The sequence below is a fragment of the Globicephala melas genome, chromosome 20 (genome assembly GCF_963455315.2).
Source record: "Globicephala melas chromosome 20, mGloMel1.2, whole genome shotgun sequence".
In the NCBI taxonomy this organism is placed as follows: domain Eukaryota; kingdom Metazoa; phylum Chordata; class Mammalia; order Artiodactyla; family Delphinidae; genus Globicephala; species Globicephala melas.
In genome coordinates this window covers 22,846,798-22,869,381 of record NC_083333.1, presented here as the reverse complement: position 1 = coordinate 22,869,381, position 22,584 = coordinate 22,846,798, and the positions used below count along the sequence as shown (strand labels likewise).

Sequence of the window (22,584 nt, the reverse complement as noted above, 5' to 3'; positions counted from 1 at the left end):
TCTTGGCGGATTTCCTTTAGGGCTATTAGAGGCATAAATACAGAGGTAGTTCAGGTCACAGTGTTGATGATTTATTTCCTGCTTTTTTCACTTACTATTCTATTGTGAGCATTTTCCCATTTCACTGAATACGTTTTTAAAACATCCTGTTGAGTGCCTGCACGGCATTCCGATGTCGAAACGCTGGCTTATTTCAGGGCGGGGGTAGGGCTTATAGGGAGCCCGGTGGACTTTTTCTCAGTCTAGCTCCCTCCTTATGTCCAGTGTCAGGGCCAGGTGAGTGGTCCAGGAGCAAAGCCAGCAGGCAGAGGAGGGAGGCCACCTGCGTGAGACCCTGGGTCGCACCAGCCTCTCCCCTGCTGAGCTAAACAGTCCAAGGAACCTGGAAAATGCCAACTAAAAAAATGTTGTTCACCTCATCTTCGTGAAAAGTGTTCTTGCACCCCATGCAAATAATGCACTTAAATTTTTTGCACTAAAGGTACTCGATCTTTTTTTTTTTTTTTTTTTGGCTGCATTCGGGTCTTCGTTGCTGCGCACAGGCTTTCTCTAGTTGCGGCGAGCGGGGGCTAGTCTTTGCTGTGGTGCGTGGGCTTCTCATTGCGGTGGTTTCTCTTGTTGTGGAGCACGGGCTCTAGGTGCGCAGGCTTCAGTAGTTGCGGCATGCGGGCTCCGTAGATGCGGCACGAGGGCCCTAGAGCACAGGGGCTTCAGTAGTTGTGGCCCATGGGCTTAGTTGCTCCGCGGCATGTGGGATCTTCCCGGACCAGGGCTCGAACCCGTGTCCCCTGCACTGGCAGGCGGATTCTTAACCACCGCGCCGCCAGAGAAGTCCCAGGCACTTGATCCCTTTTTTGCTACTGTAACTGTTCCCCGTGGGCCTCGCTCATTTCCTTCTGATGGACCACACCCCCAGGACTTCACCTGGCTCTGGAGCCCAGAGCCGACGCCTTGGCTAGGATTACCTTGACGGTCTACCGCCCCGTGGACATGCCGGGCAAGGGGGGTGGTTGTAGCCGGGGGTATCAGTGCAGCCCATGTCATGGCTGTACGGGATCCCAAAGTAGTAATCAAACCCTGGAAGAGAAGGGACGGGTTAGGCTGCGAGCCTGCATTCTTACACCCAGGACAGAAGTTTAATTTTCCATGATTTAATTCTGCAGTGTTATGGCGTATGTAATTAAAAGAGGATTTGATTAATAGCCCTTTGTAGTGTGCAAAGAAAACACTTCGCTGGGTCCTGGCTGCAAGACTAGATTTGCAAAACTTCTTGTGATTAGCATTAGCCCTGCGTGGAAGGAAGTGGGGAGAATGTCTTGAACACCTCCCGCTCCCAGTGCGATGATGGACACCGCTGGGAAATGTCTGGGGAAAACCTGCTACCTGCGTGGCGCTCGGGGGCAAAAGAATACGCTCTGCCCTCAAGAGCGGGAGGATAAGGAGCAGAGACTCAGCTCTAAGAGATGGATTGTCAGCAAGCCCACAAGAGGGATCAGAGGATGACGTTACCCCTGGATGCTGGGGGTGGGATGTGGTTGGGACAGGAATCTCAAAATGCTTCTCAGAAGAGTTGCCATTTCAGCTGGACGCAGAGGGCTGGCAGGATTGGACTTGAGAGGGTGGAGGGGTATTGGAGGGAGGATGTGAGGGTCAAACTGAGACCTGAAAACCCTGTGTTGACTTTTTTCTGAGACCCTCCCATATCCCAGCTCTTCTCCAGCACAAGCTTCCGTGTGAAGTTTCCCACAGAATTCCCTACTCCCCGCCGAGCCCCTGCTTCAGTGAACCCATCAAACGATCTTTACTTCTTACCACGCGGGGCCTCACGGGGGCCAAGTGTTCCCGGACACGTGAAGGACTGGGTCGAGGAGAACACTGATGGCCTCACGACGGGGTAGCCCGAAGGGTAGACAGGCACCAAAGAGGGGGGCCGGGAAAGGTGCCGGGCAAGAGGGATGTGCAAACAGAGGCAACCCTGGCACCTCAAACCCACCCAGGTGAGCCTGTGAACGAAGGTGTCCTGACTCAGGAGAGAGGCCCCTCAGGGGCAGGATGGCTGAAACACTTATAGAGTCCTTTTACACAGAGACCTTTATTTTCTGTTTCCCAGGTAACCAATCCTCCAAAGAATTCTTACCACGGAAGTTGGGGTGATAAGAGCCATGGTGTCCAAGATGCCACTTGCCTGGAGGAAAACGAGAGAGAGAGAGACTTTGAGAGGAATCCCCATGGGGGCTCCCAGCCCCTTGGTGGAGCTGGTCACACACTCAGGTCTCCACCAGCTTTGCCCTTTCCTGAGCACAAGCAAAGAGAGGCTCACGTGCTGTGTGACAGCCAAGCCTCGTTCTCTGGGACCGAGAGGGAGTCCCCAGGGAGACAGAAAGCAAGCAAGGATGACTCATGACTCAGGCAGGAAAGCGTGCGGGGGGTGGGGGGGGAAGACGAGCCATTACCGGGAGCCCAGAGAAGTTAGCAGGCTGAGCTCCTGCCCCCCAAAGAGGGTGCAGCGCCCACGGCAACGCCCCCCCCCACCCCCGCCAGGGCTCACCACACCTTCCGCTCGGCCCTCCTGCCTGGGGCCCTGCAAAGGACCCAAGGAGCAAGTGCACGGCCCAGACAGTCCCAGAGATGCCGCTCCCGCCTGCTTTCATCATCGTCCTCTGCAGAAGCTGAGCGGGGCGCCGCCTCCCTGCGCCGCCCGAGCCAGGCCAGCAACGAGGAAGCTCTGCCGCAGGGCTGCTCCTGGCGCTGTAAACGCGTTCACTGGGGGGCACGAGGCGAGGCTGGGACCCTCTGACCTGCTCATTCTCTGCTCTCCGGGTAAAGATCCCACAGGGAAGTCACCCACGAGGTAAGGGGAAGAATCAAAAACGCGGGGCAAAGACCAGTACGGCGGCAGCGTGAAACAACGCCAAGGACGGAAAGAAACAGGCAACCACAGGAGTCTGACTCAGTAAGTTATCTCACGTGGCCTCAGTACAATGCTTCCAAACCATCTTTTCAAGACACACGCCTGTGGCCAAAACGAGCAACGGTGAATCGAGTATGAAGGGTATATGGGGGTCTAGGAGTCCCTTCTTGCAACTGGTCTGTAGGTTTGAAAACAAATGTCATAAAAAGTTGAGGGAAGTGGATTAAGCTAAGTGGAATGCTTAGATTCAGCATGACGTGGAAATATAAAATTATAGTACAATTTTAAAATTGCTTCTAAAATTATAATAAGCGTGTAGAATTATATCACCAGGACATAGAAAATAATAGGAGGGGGAGAAAAGTAGGGCCGAGTGATAACATGTGCAGCTGGGGACAAACACATGAACACAGAGCAAGATGAGAAGCAAACGGTGAGTGGTGTCAGTGGACTCGGTGTTCCCTCAGCAGGCTTCTCATTTGCCCTGTAAGCGCGCTGCTAGGAAGTTCACGATCTCAACAAGGAGCTAGCTTCAGTACCCTCTCCCAGAAAAGCAAAAGGTGTCATGAGAGGTGAACAGTCGACCTGTAATCAGTTGCCTTCTTGGGATTTAAAGGCCTGAAGAAGGAGGGGCAAGTGAGATCGAACCCAGCTCGAGAAGAACCCAGTGCCCCTGATGCTGCATGACGTGTTAGGGTCAGAGAGCCCAGGGACCAAAGCCCTCCCGCCCCCCGGGCTGGGAGTCTTACACGGATGCAGGGACAGGGCGGGTGAGGACGCTCAGCCCATAGTGAGAGCCTCAGAATAGTTCGTACCTCCGGGTATGGAGAGAAAGGGGTGAAAAGGAGAGCCGGTTGGGACCTTAATGGTCTCGTCCTCCCAGGACAATGAAGGCCACACTGCAGTCTGATCTTCTGCAAAGTTATGTCAGGCTCCTTGACCGAGAGGAGGAGCCAGGCCGACACACCAGGAATGCCAGCTTCCTGCAGGTTAACGGGGAGCCCGGGGCCCCGAGGACATCCCCACAGGGACCCTCGTTGCCCCTTCACGTGGTGGAGGGAGGCGGGAACCCCGCCGGACCCAGCTCTTGGAGAGCCAGGATCCTAAGCACAGGCAGCCTGAGGATGCCGTCGGGAGGCTGGGTTGTCTTGGCCTCTGTAGGGGGCACCAGGGGAAACTAGTTCCATACATGGTTTAGTCCCCTGGCAGGTCGTTTCAGTTGCTTAGAGCTGAAAGCATTCCCAACTCCTACAGCGAGAAATGAGCAGAAAAGCGGACACGAGCAGGAGAGGCGGCAGCTCTGCAGACACAAAGCAGTCAGCACAGAAAATGCAGGGGGGACGGGGTCTGGGCGGTGGGGGCCACGTTACCAATCAGCCCGGTGACGTAGCCAGCCCGCTGCAGCACTTCGGCCAAGGTGGTCTCGTTGAGTGGAAGGCCCCCCACAGAGGTGACCGCAAAGTTGTGAGGGACTCCGTTGCGGAGGCCAAGCCGGCCGGTGAGCAGGGCGGCCCGGGAGGGCGAGCAGGTGGACGCAGCCGCGTGGAAGTCCACAAACCTGCGCGGAGAGGAGAGCGATGGGGGTCGGCCTGACCACAGAAAGCCGGGCCAAGAGGGACTCAATCCCTGGGGTCCCAGCGCTGGGAAAAAGCTCCAGGACCCGCCAGCCGCGGGGCAGGTAAAGAAAATGAAGCCCAGAGACGCATTATGTGACTAACCCAGGGTCACACAGCTGATTCGAAGGGATTTAATCCCACATATTGAACGGATTTTCCACATTTTATATTCACCTACTCACTTAATGCATCTGTAACCCCAGAAAGCAACACTCGTGGCTCTGAAGGGATAGTTCACGGATATACACAGACCTGTGAAAATCTGCACGTTTCCAGCTGAGGTTGGACAAGGTGACCTTCTTGTCTGGGCTCTCACAGATGCAGTGTTCACAGGGACGTCATAGAACATCACCACTGCTGACACAAGAGCTGACTATCTATTACTCCTTACTGTAAGCCCAGCCCTTTTTCAGACACTATGGAGAAACAGAGAAGTCTAGCCATTTTCTTACCCTCAAGGAACGTGAGTAAATTGAATGTCACTAATGAAGGGGCAACCTGACTTCATGTGTCTCCTGACGGGATGCAATATGAATTCATGACACCAAGGATTCTCACCGAAAACGTTTAACCTGAATCTAGTCAGACCCCTGGACCTAATTTCCACATTACAGGAATAAAAAAGCTAATGCAAGACCAAATTAAATGACCCCACAAGAAGAGACTTTACCAAACCATTCTCTAGACGTTCGATAAGACAACCAGTCCCATCTCTTCAAACAGTCAACATCTGAGGGAACGATGGGACGGACGGGGCGATACTGTGCATAAGGAAAGACTAAAGAGATAGAACCAAGTGCAATACATGAATCTTACTGGATCCCAGCTCAGAAGAGCTGGCAACACACCTGAGGGCTAATTGGGGAGGGAGATTTAATATGAACTGGATATAAAATGATATTAGGGGATTATCGCTCATTTTCAGGATTACGGCCACGTGGGAGAACGTTTCTATTCTTTTCCTTCTGGTTTTAGTGAGATATAATTGACACATAACCTTGTACTAGTTTCAGGGGTACAACATCATAATTTGATATAAGTGCATATTATGAAATGATCACCACAGTAAAGTTTAGTTAACATCTGTCACCTCCCACAGTCACAAACTTTTTTCCTGTGATGAGAACCTTTAAGATCTCCTCTCTTAGCGCCTTTCAAATACACAAGACAGCATTGTTGACGCTCGTCCCCATGCAGTGCATTACGTCTCATGACTTACACCCAGAAGTCGTCACCACCTTCACCCATTCTTCCCCACCTCCGAAACCATCCTCCACACTGATGCAAATGTCCTTCCACAGTGGGAGTCGGATCACACCAGTCTCTTACTGGAAAACACAATCTCTCTCTGCCTGCTTCTCGGAGCTCAGCCGCTGCCCCCCTCCTGCCCTGAGCTGCTTCCTCACATCCTCCCAAGCCCCCACTTACTCCTGTCCGCTGTGCCTTTGCCCATGCTCTTCCCCCACTCCCCAAACCCTTCCCCTAGTGTCCCACCTTATCCTGACTGACCAGTCCCAGTCGTCTTCAAGACCCCGCTCAAAGACTCAGATGTTACCCCCCCAGGTCACCCTCCCTGCCTCTCCCTGCCTCTCCCCAGCCCCCCAATCTGCACCTCCCCACCCCACGTGGAGTCAAGGCCCCCTCTTCTCTACGTGATCATATAGCCTTTGGCATCTCCTTCACAACACTGAACTCTAATTCTTTGTTTTCCCTTTTGGGGCCGCTTCCAGATGGCCACGAATCTGTGGATAGGCCTCCCCGTGACAGGCGGGGCCTGAGGTCCCCCCGCCCTTGACGCTGTGAGTGCTTTGAGCCCCAGAGGATGTGAAGGGGACACTGCACCAGTTTCTGGGCTCAGCCCTCACGAGACTGGTAGCTTCCACCTCCTCCCTGAAAACACTCTGTGAGCCGCTGGGTGAGAAATCGACTCCCCCAACACGGCCCAGCTGGACAGGCCATCTGTAGGTGCTCCGGCCCATGACCCCAGCTGAGGCCACTGCGTCTAAACGTCACAGGTGTGCGTGAGGCCACCCTGGACCTCCCAGCGCAGCCATCTGCCTGCTGAATTTCACCAGAGCCGCCTTGGTCAACACAACAAGGTAAAGGATCACCCAACCGAGAGATGCCTGAATTCCTGACCCTCGGCATCATGAGACGTGATGAAATGGTTGTTGTTTTGAGCTGCTGACTTCGGGGATGGTTTGTTACTCAGCAGTTCGCCACCAGAGCAGCATCTGTCTCCCACCGGACCATCCTCTCCCCACCATTCAGTCCTCAGCCCAGCACGAGGTGGGCACCACCCAGCGCATGTGGAGAGGGTGATGCCACCGTACTCTTTGCTTTTGTACAACGTGGTGAGTCTCTGCTAAAGAGACCTGGGCCTCAGTCCCAGAGGATGGGTGAATTCACAGAGCGGTGACACGCACCGAGAGGTCCCAGCAATGCCCGTCTGAAAGCGCCGGCCCAGCCCTGAAGCCGTGCTCTTCAAGCAGACGTGCGATGCCTCCATCTGACAGAATGAGGGCAGGGGAGCGAGGTGCTCCAACGCTCATGCTGGGTCCGCAGGTGCTGGGCGAGGCCTCCCTCCAGCCTCGGGGAGCTCCAGGGCCCCCGACTCTGGCTTCACACCCCTGCCAGCACTTCCTTCCTGTCCCTCCGTCCCCTGGGGCTGGAAGTAGCACGTGCAGCCTCCCTTCTGTCCCTCGGTTGCTGGTCCCCTGGGTAATTTCCCAGGCACCGGCTTCTCTCAGAGCATCCCAGCTGCCCACATACTGCGGCCTCAGGGAGTTCAATCCCTGGGGCAAAATCCAGGATTCTGGACGTTGCATGCAGCTGGCAACCGCTGCCCTTGGAATCCCAGACTGAGCTCCACTTCAGTGTTCATACTTTTCTCCCAAGAAAACGTTCATTTGTACCCAGCCTCTTCTGTTCTTTTCCTCCCAAGATTAAAGCACAAACATCCTCCTAGATCACACTCCTAAATGTTCCTTATAATAATGACTACTGGGACTTCCCTGGTGGCGCAGTGGTTAAGAATCCGCCTGCTAATGCAGGGGACACAGGGTCGAGTCCTAGTCCGGGAAGATCCTACGTGCCGCGGAGCAACTAAGCCCGTGCGCCACAACTACTGAAGCCCACGCGCCGTAGAGCCCGTGCTCCACAGCAATAGAAGCCACCTCGATGAGAAGCCTGTACACTGCAATGAAGAGTGGTCCCCGCTCGCCGCAACTAGAGAAGGCCAGCGTGCAGCAACAAAGACCCAACGCAGCCAAAAGTAAGTTAATTAAGATAATAACAATGACTCTTACTACGACTAGATTACTACTACGGTACCACGCACTCGGCGGCTTTTATTACTCTCACGGCTAATGCTCAGGCTTCTAGAACCCGGGCACTCCTCTAAGCCACGAGCACTCACTGTCCCTGGACTCACTCTGCTCTGCAGGTGTAGCTCCGTATGGGTCACCTCCTTACCCACAACAGTGGGAGCAGCTGCACAATCGGCAGGGCCCGGAGCAAAATGAAAATGCAAAGGCCCTTATTCAAAACCCACCAAGCATTTCAAGATGGCGACGGCAGAGCATTAACCCACCATCCACACCCCGGTGCGGAGCTGAACAGCGCTCAACCCGCCCAGCTGAACGCGGCAGCCCTGCTCCCCACTTACATTTGCTGCCCCCAGTTCCTCCTCTCCCAGTTTTCCATGGGGCGGCCAAAGTGGTCTTGAAAACTGTTTATCAGCTAACAGTATTCCTGGCTGGAAACCCGCAAATAAGTCCTCATTGCAATTTAGGTAAACCCAAAGTCACGGTCGTGAGCTTCTCAAGCGGGGAGCTGGAGCACACAGATACAGCCAAACACTGATAGCTAGTAGGTTTTCTGAGATCCAGCTCCTCCCAGCCCCAGGGGCAGCCAGGCGGGACCCCGGGCAACTGGAGTTTCCTGGGCGTCCGTGCCCTGCACAGTCCCAGGGAAGTAATCCCGTTAGAGCAGAGAACGGAGAGAGCCCTGCAGGTGCGGCGCCAGGCATCCTTGTTGTAGTCCCACGCTGGCCACCTCCAACCACCAGCAGCCTGGGTGGAGCTCCTTGGAACGGGGTGCAAGGATCCTGACAGTGTGGAACCCCACGCCCAGGGGATCTGGACCCAGGCGTCATCATCCCTATTCCCACCCCGGTTCCCCCCAGCAGCCACACCACCCAGAGCGGCTCTACCGAGATCACCCCGAGCTTGTCCCTGCCTCAGGCCCTTCTCATGTCCCCTCCATCTGGAAGGCTGTGTTCTGGTCTCCGCGTGATGGGCCCCTTCTTTTCATCTGGGTCTCAGCTCTCATTTCACCTACTCAGGGAGGGCTTTCCTGACCTGACCACTCTCCACTGCATCACTGTTCTATTCTGTCTTGAGCCTTTATCCACTCGGACCTCACCTTGCTCACGGACTGGTCTCCCTGCTTGCTGCCTGGCTGCCCCTCTAGAACGGAGTCCCCGAGAGCCTGGGTGTGTCTGCCCGCTGCCACCGCCGCCCCCGCCCCGGGGGGCTGGTTCCCGACCTCAGGAAGGAGGGTTCTCTGATTTGGGCAGCTGGAGTCCTGCACTCCACCAGTGAGATGGCTCTTCCCATCTGGGGGGACTGGGGCTTCCTCGGCCGGGTTCCCTGCGGGAACCAGACTTTGAGACGCTCCCAGTGGACATTCACTCCTGCCCTCACCCATCTGTGCCTCTCGACAGATACAGACGCGCATCACCGCTCAGCCCAAATCCTTCACTCTGAGCTGCTGGTCTTAGTTCCACCAGCCATACCCGGCGGAAGGACGGCAGGGAGGGGGCCACAGCCCTCTCCGTCAGAGGCTTACACTTCAGCAGAGGGTCAAGACCTATGTGGGTAACCAGACAAAATAAGATGAGCCCGGCCAGAGAGACACAGTGAGTGAGGTGTGGGTGGTGGAGCGGCAGGAGGGATAGAAGTGCGGGCAAACAGGTGTGGGTTCATCTCCGGCCCCGGCTCCCTCCAGTGTGAGACAAGACAGGTAACTCCAGCCAGGTCTCAGTATCCTCATCTGCAAAGTGGGCACAACCGTAGCAGCCTCACCAGGTCATCTGAGGGATCTGATGGCACGATATGCGTCAAGCCCTTTCGCGGCGCTCCGGGGTCAGAGTAGATTTTTTAATTCATCGTAGTCTGCGTGATGGTTATCATAGCTAAATGGGGAGAAAGAGCGCATTTCAGGTGTGAGAGGGGAGCAGTGTGCAAGGCATAAACGGACGGGATCCTAGGGGCGGTGGCACTTGGCTCCTGTCGGGACCACTCGGGCATCCTATTTGCTCCGCAAATCCATACATCACAGGTCACCCCGGCCCCAACGTGCATCCTCCCTGCGAGAGCCCGCGTCCACCCGCTCCGGTCAACCTGGCATCACCTCTGAGTCCCTCTGCTGTCCCCCCACCTGAATCACTTCAGCGACCTTACAAGAAGCCAGGTACGCTCTCTCCAGCCCGGGTTTGCCCGCGGGTGGGTCATGCCGGGCCCCGGCCCCCGGTCTTCAGTGACTTCCGGTCTTCAGTGATTCCTTCTGCTTGGCCACGGTAACTCACCACGCACAGGTCCAACCTCCCTCTCCAGCCCCTGAGCCACTGCTGCCTGCCTGCCTGCCTGCTATGGGTTGAACTGTGTCCTCCCCAAAAGATAAGCTCAAGTCCTAACCCCCATACCTCAGAAGGCGACCTATTTAGAAACAGGGTCGTCGCTGGTGTAATCAGCTAAGATAAGGTTATACTGGAGTGGGGGGAGTCCTTAACCCAATGTAACTGGTGTCCTTAAAACAAGAGGAGAGAAACAAGGTCCTACTGTAGAGCACAGGGAACTATATTCAATATCCTGCGACAAACCGTAATGGAGGGGACTTCCCTGGTGGCGCAGTGGTTAAGAATCCGCCTGCCAATGCAGGGGACACAGGTTCGATCCCTGGTCCAGGAAGATCCCACATGCCGCAGAGCAACTAAGTCCATGCGCCACAACTACTGAGCCTGCGCTCTAGAGCCCGCGAGCCACAACTAGTGAGCCCACGAGCCACAGCTACTGAGCCCGCATGCCTAGAGCCCGTGCTCCGCAACAAGAGAAGCCACTGCAGTGAGAAGCCCACGCACAGCAATGAAGAGTAGCGCCCGCTCGCCGCAACTAGAGAAAGCCCGCGCGCAGCAACAAAGACCCAACGTGGTCAAAAATAAATTTAAAAAATAAATAAACAAAATAAAATAATTTAGAAAACCATAATGGAAAAGAATATGAAAAAGAATATTATATATATATGTAGAACTGAATCACTATACTATATTTCAATAAAATTAAAAAAAAAAAAAAAAGAAAAGAGGAGAGAGACACAGCGAGGAGACCTGCAGGTCTCTCGGAGGGCAGATGGCCAAGTGACTGAGGAGACAAAGACTAGCGTTGGATGCACACGCGACGGAACGCCTGGGGCTGCCAGGCGGTGGAGAGGGAAGGAGCTTCTTCTAGCGTCTCAGAGGGAGCGTGACTCAGCCAGCACCTTGACCTTTAACTGCCAGCCTCCAGAACCGTGTGACAGAACACATTTCTGTTGTTTTAAGCCCCTCCGTTTGTGGTGCTCGGTCACGGCAGCTCCTGGAAACGAACACACCAGCCTACAAATCCCCGAAGTTCAGCCCGACAGGACTCTTCTTCCTGGAACGCCTCCCATCCCCTCCCTGCCGTCCCGCACCCCACGTGCAGCTCGCCAGACCGATGCCCCGACTTGGCTGTATCTCAGCCTGCAGGCCCGGCCTCTCTCCCCGCCCCTCCCAATCCCTACCTAACCTTCAAAGCCTCCCATTGTCACAAAGTCTTCCCTTATTCCCCAGAAGGGTGGCTCTTGACTCTGACCTCCGGAGCTCCTGAACCCTCCTGGCAGCCTGAATGTAGACACTCATCTGACAGTATCCGGGCGCTGACTAAAGGGGTTTCCGTGGGGCTGCTGATGCAGCCCCTGCCCTCACATCCACGCACCCCGACGTGGGCCCATCGGAGCAGCACAGCCCTCTCCTCAACGATCGGGCCCACGACCTGAGCAGGGCTATTCAGAATCCAAAACTGGCATTTTCTGAACCAGGCAGAGAGGAATAGCTTTTTCTCCCCCACCTCGAATCTCAAGCTAAAATGATATAATCCCAGAAGGGCAAGGGCCTCACCTCTCACCCTAACCAGGAGCCTGAAAGAATGGGTCAACGGGCTCAGAAGGCCAGACAGAAGACCGAGTCTCTCCAGAGCTTAGTCCGTGAGCCAAAGCTGTGCCCCGTTTGCGCTTCGGCTGGTAGAGCTGCGCTTCTCTTGTTTACAACCAGCCTCCTGGCTACCTCACTGGAGCTGAAACAGGATAGGGGCCTGGAGCGCAACAGGTAACAGAACAAGGTCAGTCTCTGCCCTCAAGCTGCACATGGTTCAGAGTCAGAGGTGGGTGACCCCAGCATGTGAGAGGCCTCTGGGAATCACGTGCTCCTCAAACAAGTCACGTGTAAGCTGAGACCTATAGATATATACGAAGTATAAAGATCCAGTCTGTTCTCTACGTCTGTGAGTCTGTTTCTGTTTTGTAGATAGGTTCATTTGTGAACCATATTTTAGATTCCACATAGAAGTGACTGTAAATCATCTATACTTCAATAAAAAAATAAATAAATACAGTATAAATATCCCTTAACTTTATGTGTGTCTTAGGATACTAAAAATAGCTACCACTTATCACGTGGCTACTACCCTAATCGTATTACAGATATCATTTCGAATCATCAGAATTCCGTTTTACAGATCAGGAAGGTAACGCAGAGAATGGAGGTAGCTTTCCCGAGACCACGCAGCCGGCATGAACACGCATCTTACTCTGTCTGATCCCTGTTCAGTATCAAAGACCGTGGACCCCTACGCGTAGGAAATGACAGCGCTAGAACTTGAGCCCAGGCCAGCCCGCCCCACAGACCATGTTCTTCCCAGGTCCCTTTCCATCTGGGAGAAGGCTGGCTGCAGCCGGGCTGGTCCACAGAAGGAACTACCTTAAAACTAGTCACTGGCCTTGGGCTGGGACAGTTCTGAGACTCATTCTTGCTGGTGCTAACCCTGACAGCCTGACTCACATCCACGCAAACCACGTGAGCTCGTGAGGGACACCGGAATGCCTGCTTCCCAGATGACGTCCAAGGGCAGACAGAGGAACCAGAGCATCAGCAAGGTCAGTGTGTCTTCTTCCTGCACACGAAATCAGAATCCAAAGGCTGCCTTGGGGAGTGTGGAGTTAATGAACACAAAGGGAGTTCAAATGGGTCATAGAAAAAGTCTTTGTTTGCTAAGCTAGGGGACTTGTGTTCACAGTGGACTGACCTTTGCCAGTGGGTCTGGGATGCTCAAAGGCTGTGACCACCACTTCTTCTTGCCTGGTGCTACTGACTGAACGCTTGTGTCCTCCAAAAAATACATATGTGGGAGCCCTTCTGCCCAGCATCATGGTACCTGGAGGTGGGGCCTTGGGGAGGTGATTCCCTTTATACGAAGTCCTGAGGGTGGAGCCCCCATGATGAGATTAGTGTCCTTATAAGAAAAGGAAGAGAGACCAGAGCTTTCTATCTGCCACGTGAGGATGGAGGGAGAAGATGGCCCTCTGCCAGCCAGGAAGAGGGCCTTCAGCAGAACCTGACCCAGCTGGCACCCTGATCTTGGACTTCCCAGCTTCCGGAAATGTGAGAAATAAATGTCCGTTGTTTAAGTCACCCAGACTGCTGTATTTGTTACAGCAGCCCGAGCTGACTGATACACCTGGGCAGTGCCAAAAATACCATTCTTGGGTACCATCATGCTTGCCTGTTTTTACCACCTGTGCTAAGCATGGTCTCTCCTTGAACATGTTAATGCCGTCCTTTTGGAACAGCTATAGCATATTTCTATGGCAAGATGTAACTCTGAGTTACTCCCTAGACTGTAGGTTCTACAAGGATGGGGCTTCGAGGGGCAACTCCAGCCCCAAACAGAATGCTTTGGTGGGACAGGCCGCCCCAGCAAAATCTGGTGAATGAACCAACAAAACGTGAAGCGAGAGGCCCCCGTCATTTGGTTGGAAAAGACACATTAGTCCATTTTCCACATAATCGCTTAAGCTGATGCTTTTAGGGCTCAGTTCCTTCCCCACTGTGTGTTAAAGTTTATAGCTTAACTCTCAGGAACAATCTTATGTCCTTTGTTTCCAAGTCTTTAGAGAGCCCTGGCTATACCTCCTTCTCCAAAATACCGACCGACACCCCACACAGCCGGATGCGCTGACCTCCGTGTCACCCTCCCCCCTTCCCAGCCCCTCCCTGCATTGGGCAGGGACTAATTAATAAACAATAAAATGGTCTTGCTCTTTGGAAAGCTTCCTTTGTTTTCCCCCAAATCTATCTGGGTAGGCTCAGACCAGTTCACCAACAGGGGTCCTAATTAAAGTCTGAAACGACATTGTAAAGCGAAGCTAGAAATACAGAGCCAGACATTACAGCAGCCCGTGAACAGGAAAATCAACGCAAATTAAGACACAGCCAGACAGAAACCAAAGCAACTCGCCATTGCATCAATTACGCATATTAGAATCCGGGAACGTAAGCGCAGGAAACGTCGCCCCGAAAGCCCCAGAGAGATACAACGTCGCGGAGTGAAGCGTGTCCAGCCTTCATTTATAAGGAATTTAAAACAAAGGATGTGGCCTGCTGTGGCCACTCTCTAAATTGCTATGTGACTGGAATAAAAGCTGTCCGTGCTCCATTCATAATTTAAAGGCTTGGAGGTGGAAATGGGTTTTTAAAATCATCTGCTGAGGCCTTTGCGTGCAGAGGGACACAGGTGGGTAGTGAGACCTGGAAAAGGCTGGAGTAGGACTTAGATGGACCAGCTCAGCTCAGCCTCCACGTTGCCTTCTGTTAAATGGGAAGGATGTTAAGTGAGACCATTGAAACAACCAATAGGAAGGCCCTTTGAAAGTGCAAGCAGGGACCTCCCTGGTGGTCCAGTGGTTGGAACTCCACGCTTCCACTGCAGGGGGCCCGGGTTCGATTCCTGGTTGGGGAACTAGGATCCCACAAGCTGCACGGCCAAAAAAAAACCACAAACAGGCTTCCCTGGTGGCGCAGTGGTTGAGAGTCCGCCTGCCGATGCAGGGGACACGGGTTCGTGCCCCGGTCCGGAAAGATCCCACGTGCCGCAGAGCGGCTGGGCCCGTGAGCCATGGCCGCTGAGCCTGCGCGTCCGGAGCCTGTGCTCCGCAACGGGAGAGGCCACAACAGCGAGAGGCCCGCATACCGCAAAAAAAAAAAAACAAAACAAAACAAAAAACACACACACACACAAACAAAAAAACTGAAAGAAAATGTGGCAGCAAATAGCCAACTTGGTGTGTTTTGCTGACTCACTCACTCATTTATCCATCCATCCATCCATCCACTCCCACTCTTGTTCTTTTCAATAAAAGAGTTCCTGCCAGCCAAGCTTGGTATAATCCTTGGCAAGTCTCCCCTTTCCTTTCCACACTCTTGCAGTGGACATGTGTGCATTCACTCTCAAGGAAGGACTCCAGCAAGATATGTGACAACGAGACGGACGCACAGGCATCTCAGGGCCTCCTGATGGGACACTTCTGCCCACTGCCACAACCCTGAGCTGAGCCCTTCCAGCCACCAGCATGGGCCTCGCCTAGCGAGTGGCGCAGTCCATCCCAAATGCAGTCAATGAATTCAGCGCTCAGGGCCCCCGAACGTCTGAGGACACACAGGATGCCCTTCGCCAGCTGCTCAGTGCACGGGTCCAGCCTTAAAATGCCCTGTCCCAGCCGTCCTCTCCCACTGGAATGCCAGCCAGACCCCGCAGAGTGAGGCTTGTTTATTGTTCGGATGCATCTGCAGCACCTAGGACAGTGCCTGCGGGGTGGAGTCCCTCTAGGAATATTTGTGGAGTGAATGGGCACCTTTCAATGCTGGGTCTTTGCCCTTTCTTTTCCCTCTGCCTACAAGACTCTCTCGTCCCCCTTCTGGCTAATTCCTACTCATCCTTAAGGGCTCAGCGTTCAGGTCCTAACCAATAAGCTTTATGAAGTCCCTCCTGGCTTCCCTCTGGAGAAGTGGCCTTTCTTTCCTGTGGTCCCACAGCACCATGTTTCACATGCTTCTTGCTGCGAGCTTCATCGCCCAAAAGGTGAGAAGCCCAGCACGGACCTTTCTCGTTTGCGCCTGTGACCGATATGTTCGTAATGTGCTAATTCTGTCCCCCCGAATGTCAATTCAGTTACGTCCAACTCAGCTTATAAAAGCCCCAGGGGTGGGAGAGACGTCAGGAGTTCCTGCTCTGCCTTCTAAAGGATGGCTTTCCTGTCTTTTTATCTGCCACCAGGGTGTAACCCTCTTAAGGGCAGAGCTGGCTGAGGTCTCCCAGTGTGACTCATGACCTGCCCTTAGTAGAGATCTGTTGTTGAATGACTGTAGTTAGGAGGCTTAAAGACAGAACAAATGGTAGCCACTGGACAGGCCATTCTGCACCGACACTTGCGAAGCAGGCTGGCGCCAAGGTCTCACTGGCGAATATCTCAGCTCCTCTTCTCTGAGATCGGCTGTGACCTAGATCATCACATTCCTGCACGTCCCCGCCTGCTACACGAGGATAAAGCCCACGGTCTCCACCTTGCCCCAGTGGATAGGTGGGCATCACGTGACTTTTATGGCTATTTGACCTACTCACCCAAGAACAAAGAGGCAAAACTGCCTGTCCCGTGATGCTGAGCGTTTACAAGGGGAAGACAGGATGGGACGTCCCAGAGCAAACAGCTCAGAGGTGCGGATCACAGACAAGAGGATTTCTCCCCAGTGAGGGTCCTGCACCCCAAACCTGAATTACTGTATGGGGTCAGGGAGTGGGGTGGACAAAGCTGTAAGGGGATGACATGGTGGGGGGAGGGTCTCTTGCTGATATAAGTCTCGTTCAGAAAGTTCTTTCTGCCCTCGCCCTCGGGGCATCTACCAGACCTCACTCCCCTGCAGTTTCCAGCGCCAGCCCGGCTCCTACAAAATCCCAAAGGCGGCAGAATGGCTGAGAAAGTCCTGAGAGGTAACATAGTACATGAATTTCTGCAAAAAGTCAATTCTGAAAAAAGAAGTCACACCCGGCTTTTGAGTGCGTTGACAGCTCGCTTCCTTCCTCACCGGGGTCCTTTAGAGAAACCGCCTCGAGCGCCTGGAGCCTCTGACCTACCAGGGTGGACACTGACCTCTGATTCCAAGCTCAGCCGCTGCCTAGAACTCTCAGTGCTGCAGGGACTTGACTCAAAATTAAAATGAGGGCAGAGAAGGCGTGAGGCAGGGAGGAAGAGAAATCAAGGTACACAGTTAACAGATTACACATCAATTTACAGAAGGAAACGCATGTACAATATACTGTCACCTTCACCCCGTGTTCATTGCAGCACTATTTACAATAGCCAAGATATGGAAGCAATCTGAGTGTCCATCGACAGATGAATGGATAAAGAAGATGTGGTACATACACACCGTGGAATATTACTCAGCCATAAGAAAGAATGAAATAACGCCATTTGCGGCAACACGGATGGACCTAGACAACATTATACTCAGTGAAGTAAGTCAGACAGAAAAAGACAATTACGGTGTGATTTTACTTACATGTGGAATGTAAAAAGGAAAACAAATGAACAAGCATAACAAAATGGAAATGGAGTCATAGACACAGAGAACAAACAGGTTGTTGCCCAAGGGGAGAGGGGACGAGTGAAACGGGTGAGGAAAATGAAGAGGGACAAACTTCCAGTTACAAAATAAATGAGTCACAGGTATGAAAATACAGTGTGAGGAATAATCACTCACTAGGTGACACCTTTGTGTGCTGACAGATGACAAATAGACTTTATCATGATGATCATTCTGATATGTACAGAAAGAGCAAATCGTTGTGCTGTGCACCAGGAAATAACATAGCCTTGTAGGTGAATTACGAAAACAAGCAGGAACCTGTGGGGCACTCCCGGGCACAAAAGCCTTTCCATGTCCCCCATTTCTTGTTTGTAGGAAATAGGCTTCATCCAGCCTCCCTGACCTTCCAAAGGTCAGATTCAAATAGTTGTTAATCAGGAAAGGGAGGGGATGCAGAAGTAAGGGAGGGGCAGTCAAGAAAGTGTAGTGCAGCCTTGGGGCAGGTCCTGGTTCCCCCTCAAAGGATACACATAACAATATATCTTTGAGCTCTTCTGTAGGAACTCCCTCACCCAGCCAACTTCAGGCTGAGCACCAGATCCCTGGAGCCCTGCCCTGTTACCTCAACACCAACCAATCAGAAGAAAGGCACACACCCTGCAGCCCTCATCCCAAATTTTGCCTATGCAAACTTCTCCCCCAGAACCATCAGGGAATTCGGGTTTTTTGAGCACGAGCCCCCCGTTCTCCCTGCTTGGCCCTGCACCAAACCTTGTTCTGCTCCAGACTCTGACTCTTCCGTTGGTTTGGCCTCTCTGTGTTTCAGGCAGATGAACTTTTTGGTTAGTTTGGCCTCACTGGGCATCGGGCACACAAACTTGCATTCGGTAACGATTGCACTTCAAAAACAAACTCAGAGAAAAGAGATCAGGTTTGTGGTTGCAGGGTGGAGGGAGTGTGTGCCAAAGATTGAACGAGGGGGTCAAAAGGCACAAAATTCCAGCTACAAGATAAATAAGTGCCGGGAATATAATCTACAACATGATCAATATAATTAACACTGCTGTGCGCCATATAAGTTATGTATTTTGAGAGAGTAAAACCCTGAGTTCTTGTCACAAAGAAACAAATGTTTTTCTATTTTTCTAATGTTGTATCTCTGTGAGATGCTGGATGTTCACTAAACTTACTGTGGTCATTTCATGATGTGTGTAAGTCAAATCATTATGCTGTGTGCCTTAAACGTATACAGTGCTGTATCTCAATAATACTGGAAGGAAAAAGAAAAAGAAAATTAAAAAAGAAACGACACACTGCCAACGTCATTTCTGAGCCAGGCTGGCAGACAATTTACGTGAGTGGACAGTATCTGGGCTTAGCTGGGGGGGGTCACTGCTGTCTCACTGTCACTGGTCATCCTCTTCCCTCCAAGACACCTATGGCTCATAACCACTCAGGTCCTCAAACCCCGGTCTGGACAGCCTAAGTCATTGCTTGAATCCAGTCACCCAGCCAGGAGACTTATTCAAGTTACTTCTCAACCCAAGAATTTTCAAGAAATACGTTGCTTGCTCATCACAGGTGAAACTGAAACCAGGCAACTTACATTGGGGCTTGGACCCACGTTCTTTTTTTTTTTTTTTTGGACCCACGTTCTTTTAACTGAGATCACACACCTGGTCTCTGGACTTAATGAAGCTCAGGCTCTGGATGTCTCATCGCAGGACGAATTCAGTGAGAGACAAGGTAAGAAGTAAGAAGTGGGTTTATTTAGAGAGAAACACACTCCAAAGACAGAGTGTGGGCCATCTCAGAAGGCAAGAGCGGCCCCAGGGTACGGGGTTGTCAGGTTTTATAGGGCTGGGTAATTTCATAGGCTAAGGAGAGGGAGGAGAATTCCAGCTGTTTTGGGGAAGGGGTGGGATTTCCAGGAATTGGGCCACTGCCCACTTTTTGACCTTTATGGTCGGCCTTGGAACTGTCATGGCGCCTGGGGGTGTGTCATTTAGCGTGCTGATGTGTTACAGTGAGTGTATACTGAGGCTCAAGGTCTAGTGGAAGTCGACTTGTCTGCCATCTTGGACCCATTTGGTTCTAACCAGTTTATGTCCTGTCCTCGGACTAGGTCATTCTTTCAAAGGTTTTGCCCTACCCACTTCCCTCCTATTTCAAAACTAGCACGAGCCTTTCCCTGGATGCTCTGTGGGCAAGACCCAAACGAGTGCTGCATTATCAAGCTCATCCACTGGGTTCTCGTAGACATTTAAACATTGTTCAGACCACTTGAAATGCTGGCTGAGATGCCTGTGAAAGGTATTTGTCCTTTTCTCTTTTTTAAAGTATGAGCAATTCACTCCTCTAACCCCTATTGTGATGCAAGTTTTCCAAGTGCTTGAAAAGTTTAGGTTTTAGTGGATTACGAAGTCCCTGGCATTTTCACTGAAATTCCAACATTTCGATTTTCTTCTGGTTATCATATCATTTTTAAACTTGCAAATGTTCAACAGCACTGCCCAGCTCAGATCTGCACAGGACACTGGCAAAACGGGAGCCCACAATGTCAAAGGCAAGACACGCTGGCTGTTGAACCTACTGACAAGGGCAGGAGGCCTTGCTGCCCCGCAGGGCACATGTGGGCCATCTCTGGACACAGGGAGCCCCGAACAGCGATGCCCCCGAGAAAGAGATGCGGCAGCTTTCGTGTTTTTCACAAATGAATTGTTTACCGTTCTCTTGGTGGGAATGTAAGTTGGTGCAGCCACTATGGAAAACAGTATGGAGGTTCCTCAGAAAGCTAAAAATAGAACTACCATATGATCCAGCAATCCCACTCCTGGGCATATACCCTGAGAAAACCATAATTCAAAAAGACACATGTACCCCAGTGTTCACTGCAGCACTATTTACAATAGCCAAGACATGGAAACAACCTAAACGTCCATCGACAGATGAATGGATAAAGAAGATGTGGTACATATATACAATGGAATACTACTCAGCCATAAAAAAGAACGACATAATGCCATTTGCAGCAACATGGATGCAACTAGAGATTATCATGCTAAGTGAAGTTAAGTCAGAAAGAGAAAGACAAATACCATATGATATCACTTATACATGGAACCTAAAATATGACACAAATGAACATATCGATGAAACAGAAACAGAATCAGGGACATAGAGAATAGGCTGGTGGTTGCCAAGGCGGGGGGCTGGGGGGTGATGGGGGAGGGATGGATTGGGAGTTTGGGGTTAGCTGGTGCAAACTATTATATACAGGATGGATAAACAAAAAGGTCCTACTGTAGAGCACAGGGAACTATATTCAGTATCCTGTGATAAGCCATAATGGAAAAGAATATGAAAAAGAATGTATGTATATGTATAAGTGAATCACTTTGCTGTACAGCAGAAATTAACACAACATTGTAAATCAACTATACTTCAATAAAAAATGAATTAAAAAGAAAAAAAAAAAACCTCACCAAAATGTACTTTTAAAATGGGGCCATTTGGGACTTCCCCAGTGGGCCGGTGGTTAAGAATCTGCCTTGCAATGCAGGGGACGCGGGTTCAATCCCTGGTCGGGGAACTAAGATCCCACATGCTGTGGGGCAATGAAGCCCGTGCCACAACTACTGAGCCCGCCCGCCTCAACTACAGAGAAGCCCGAACGCCGCAGTGAAGAGCCCGAGCACCACAATGAAAGATCCCGCATGTCGCAACAAAGATCCCATGTGCCACAACTAAGACTCAACGCAGCCAAAAATAAAATAAATAAATAAAAATTTTTTCTAAAAAACAAATAAAATGGGGGCATTTGATCATATGTAAACTAGACCTCATTAAAGTGGATCCCGAAAAATGCTGGTCAAGAAAACAGTTGTTTATCATCATAAACTGCAAGCTGGAGAACCCGCACCCGCATGTCAGAGAGCTGACTGTAACAGTAAAAACGCTTCCTTTCTCCCTGGCCCCCAGTTTCCCCCACGTGATATGTGATGTGGACGCCCTTTGATCTGAGCTGCTGGAAATGAGTTCAAGGCCATGGGGTCTTAGGCCGCAATCCCTATTTTATCTCCCTGGAACTGGAGTTTAGGAAGTCTGAAAAGGGACACCAAAATCAAGGCTCTGAAGATGTTGCTGCTTCTTTTTCCCCCGGCTGCACCATGCACCTTGTGGGATCTTAGTTCCCGGACCAGGGATTGAACCCGGGGCCCCAGCAGTGAGAGTTCAGAGTCCTAGCCACAGGACCGCCCAGGAAGTCCCAAATTTTGCTTTTCTTTCCCCAAGGATTCCTTTTTCTTGCAAGCATGATGACATCATAATTATGTTGTGAATGGTGCCTCTTCTGACCACAAAATTGGCAAATTCTGGCATCGACCATAGTCAGATGGAAAAAAACACGAATGGGGACTTCCCTGGTGGTCCAGTGGTTAGGACTCGGCGCTCTCACTGCTGGGACCCCGGGTTCAATCCCTGGTCCGGGAACTAAGATCCCACATGCCACGTGGCAGGAAGGAAGGAAGGGAAGAAGGGAGGAAGGAAGAAAAGTGACTTGGGGACTTGGTGGAGGAATGAACAGAATCGAGCAGATTCCGAGAGGACAGCTGAGTCTCACGGCCCAGCTTGGGGAAGGATGAGGGTCCAGCACAGACAGAGGGAGGAGCTTCTGGAACAAAAGCTGAGCCAACATGCTTGACCCTCCAGCCAAGGGAGGGGGATGGGAGGAGAGCAGGGCAGCAGAGCCAGAGGTTCAGGGGAAACACAAGAGCTCACACCTACCAGGGACCTGCTGCTGTCTTACATGACTTAACCCATTTCCTCCTCAAAATGACCCACGATGATGCCACTACTGTTCCATCTTAGAGATGGTCAGACTGAGGCCCGGCAAAGTTTACTCATGAGCCTGGTGTCCCAGAGCTAGTAAGTGACAGAGTCGGGCAGCCTGGTTCCAAGTCCCGCTGCGGTTAACTCGCCTCTGCCTGTCCAGAAGTCCGAAGCCAGGCACACAGATTTTGTTGAGCAGCTACCATGCTCCAGGCATTGTTTTAAGCACTGGAGCCATGAACAAGATAGATTAGACAGCTCCTCTAGGGAGCTGACATTCCAGGATGAGAGACAGGCAATAAAGAAATAAACAAAGATCATGTTGGCGGTGATACGGGTCATGGAAACAAATCAGGAGAAGAAGTGAGAGACACGCTTGGTGAAGGGTTAGGGAGGTCAGAGAGGCCTCCTCCAGGATGTGACATTGGAGCCGAGACTGACCGGCCACTCAGAGCCTGAGGGGAGAGCTTGCCGGGAAGAGGGAAGGAACAGCCAGTGCAAAGGCCATG

At 52.0% G+C, this 22,584-nt stretch overlaps 1 protein-coding gene across 9 annotated transcripts in view; it reads right to left on the bottom strand.

Annotated features, from left to right (window-relative positions):
* ARSG (arylsulfatase G) overlaps nucleotides 1-22,584 on the bottom strand; it is a 115,823-nt gene that overhangs the window by 42,222 nt on the left and 51,017 nt on the right. For 8 of the 9 annotated variants that reach the window (XM_060290563.1, XM_070044460.1, XM_060290570.1 and 5 more), the window contains exons 3-5: nucleotides 4,282-4,469; nucleotides 2,138-2,185; nucleotides 966-1,077 (exon numbers count right to left, since the gene is read on the bottom strand). In XM_060290563.1, coding sequence (XP_060146546.1) covers nucleotides 966-1,077; nucleotides 2,138-2,185; nucleotides 4,282-4,469 — 348 coding nt within the window. Of the gene's footprint in view, nucleotides 1-965; nucleotides 1,078-2,137; nucleotides 2,186-4,281; nucleotides 4,470-9,614; nucleotides 9,811-22,584 lie in introns of those variants that run through there. The other variant, XM_060290569.2, reaches the window with a different exon arrangement.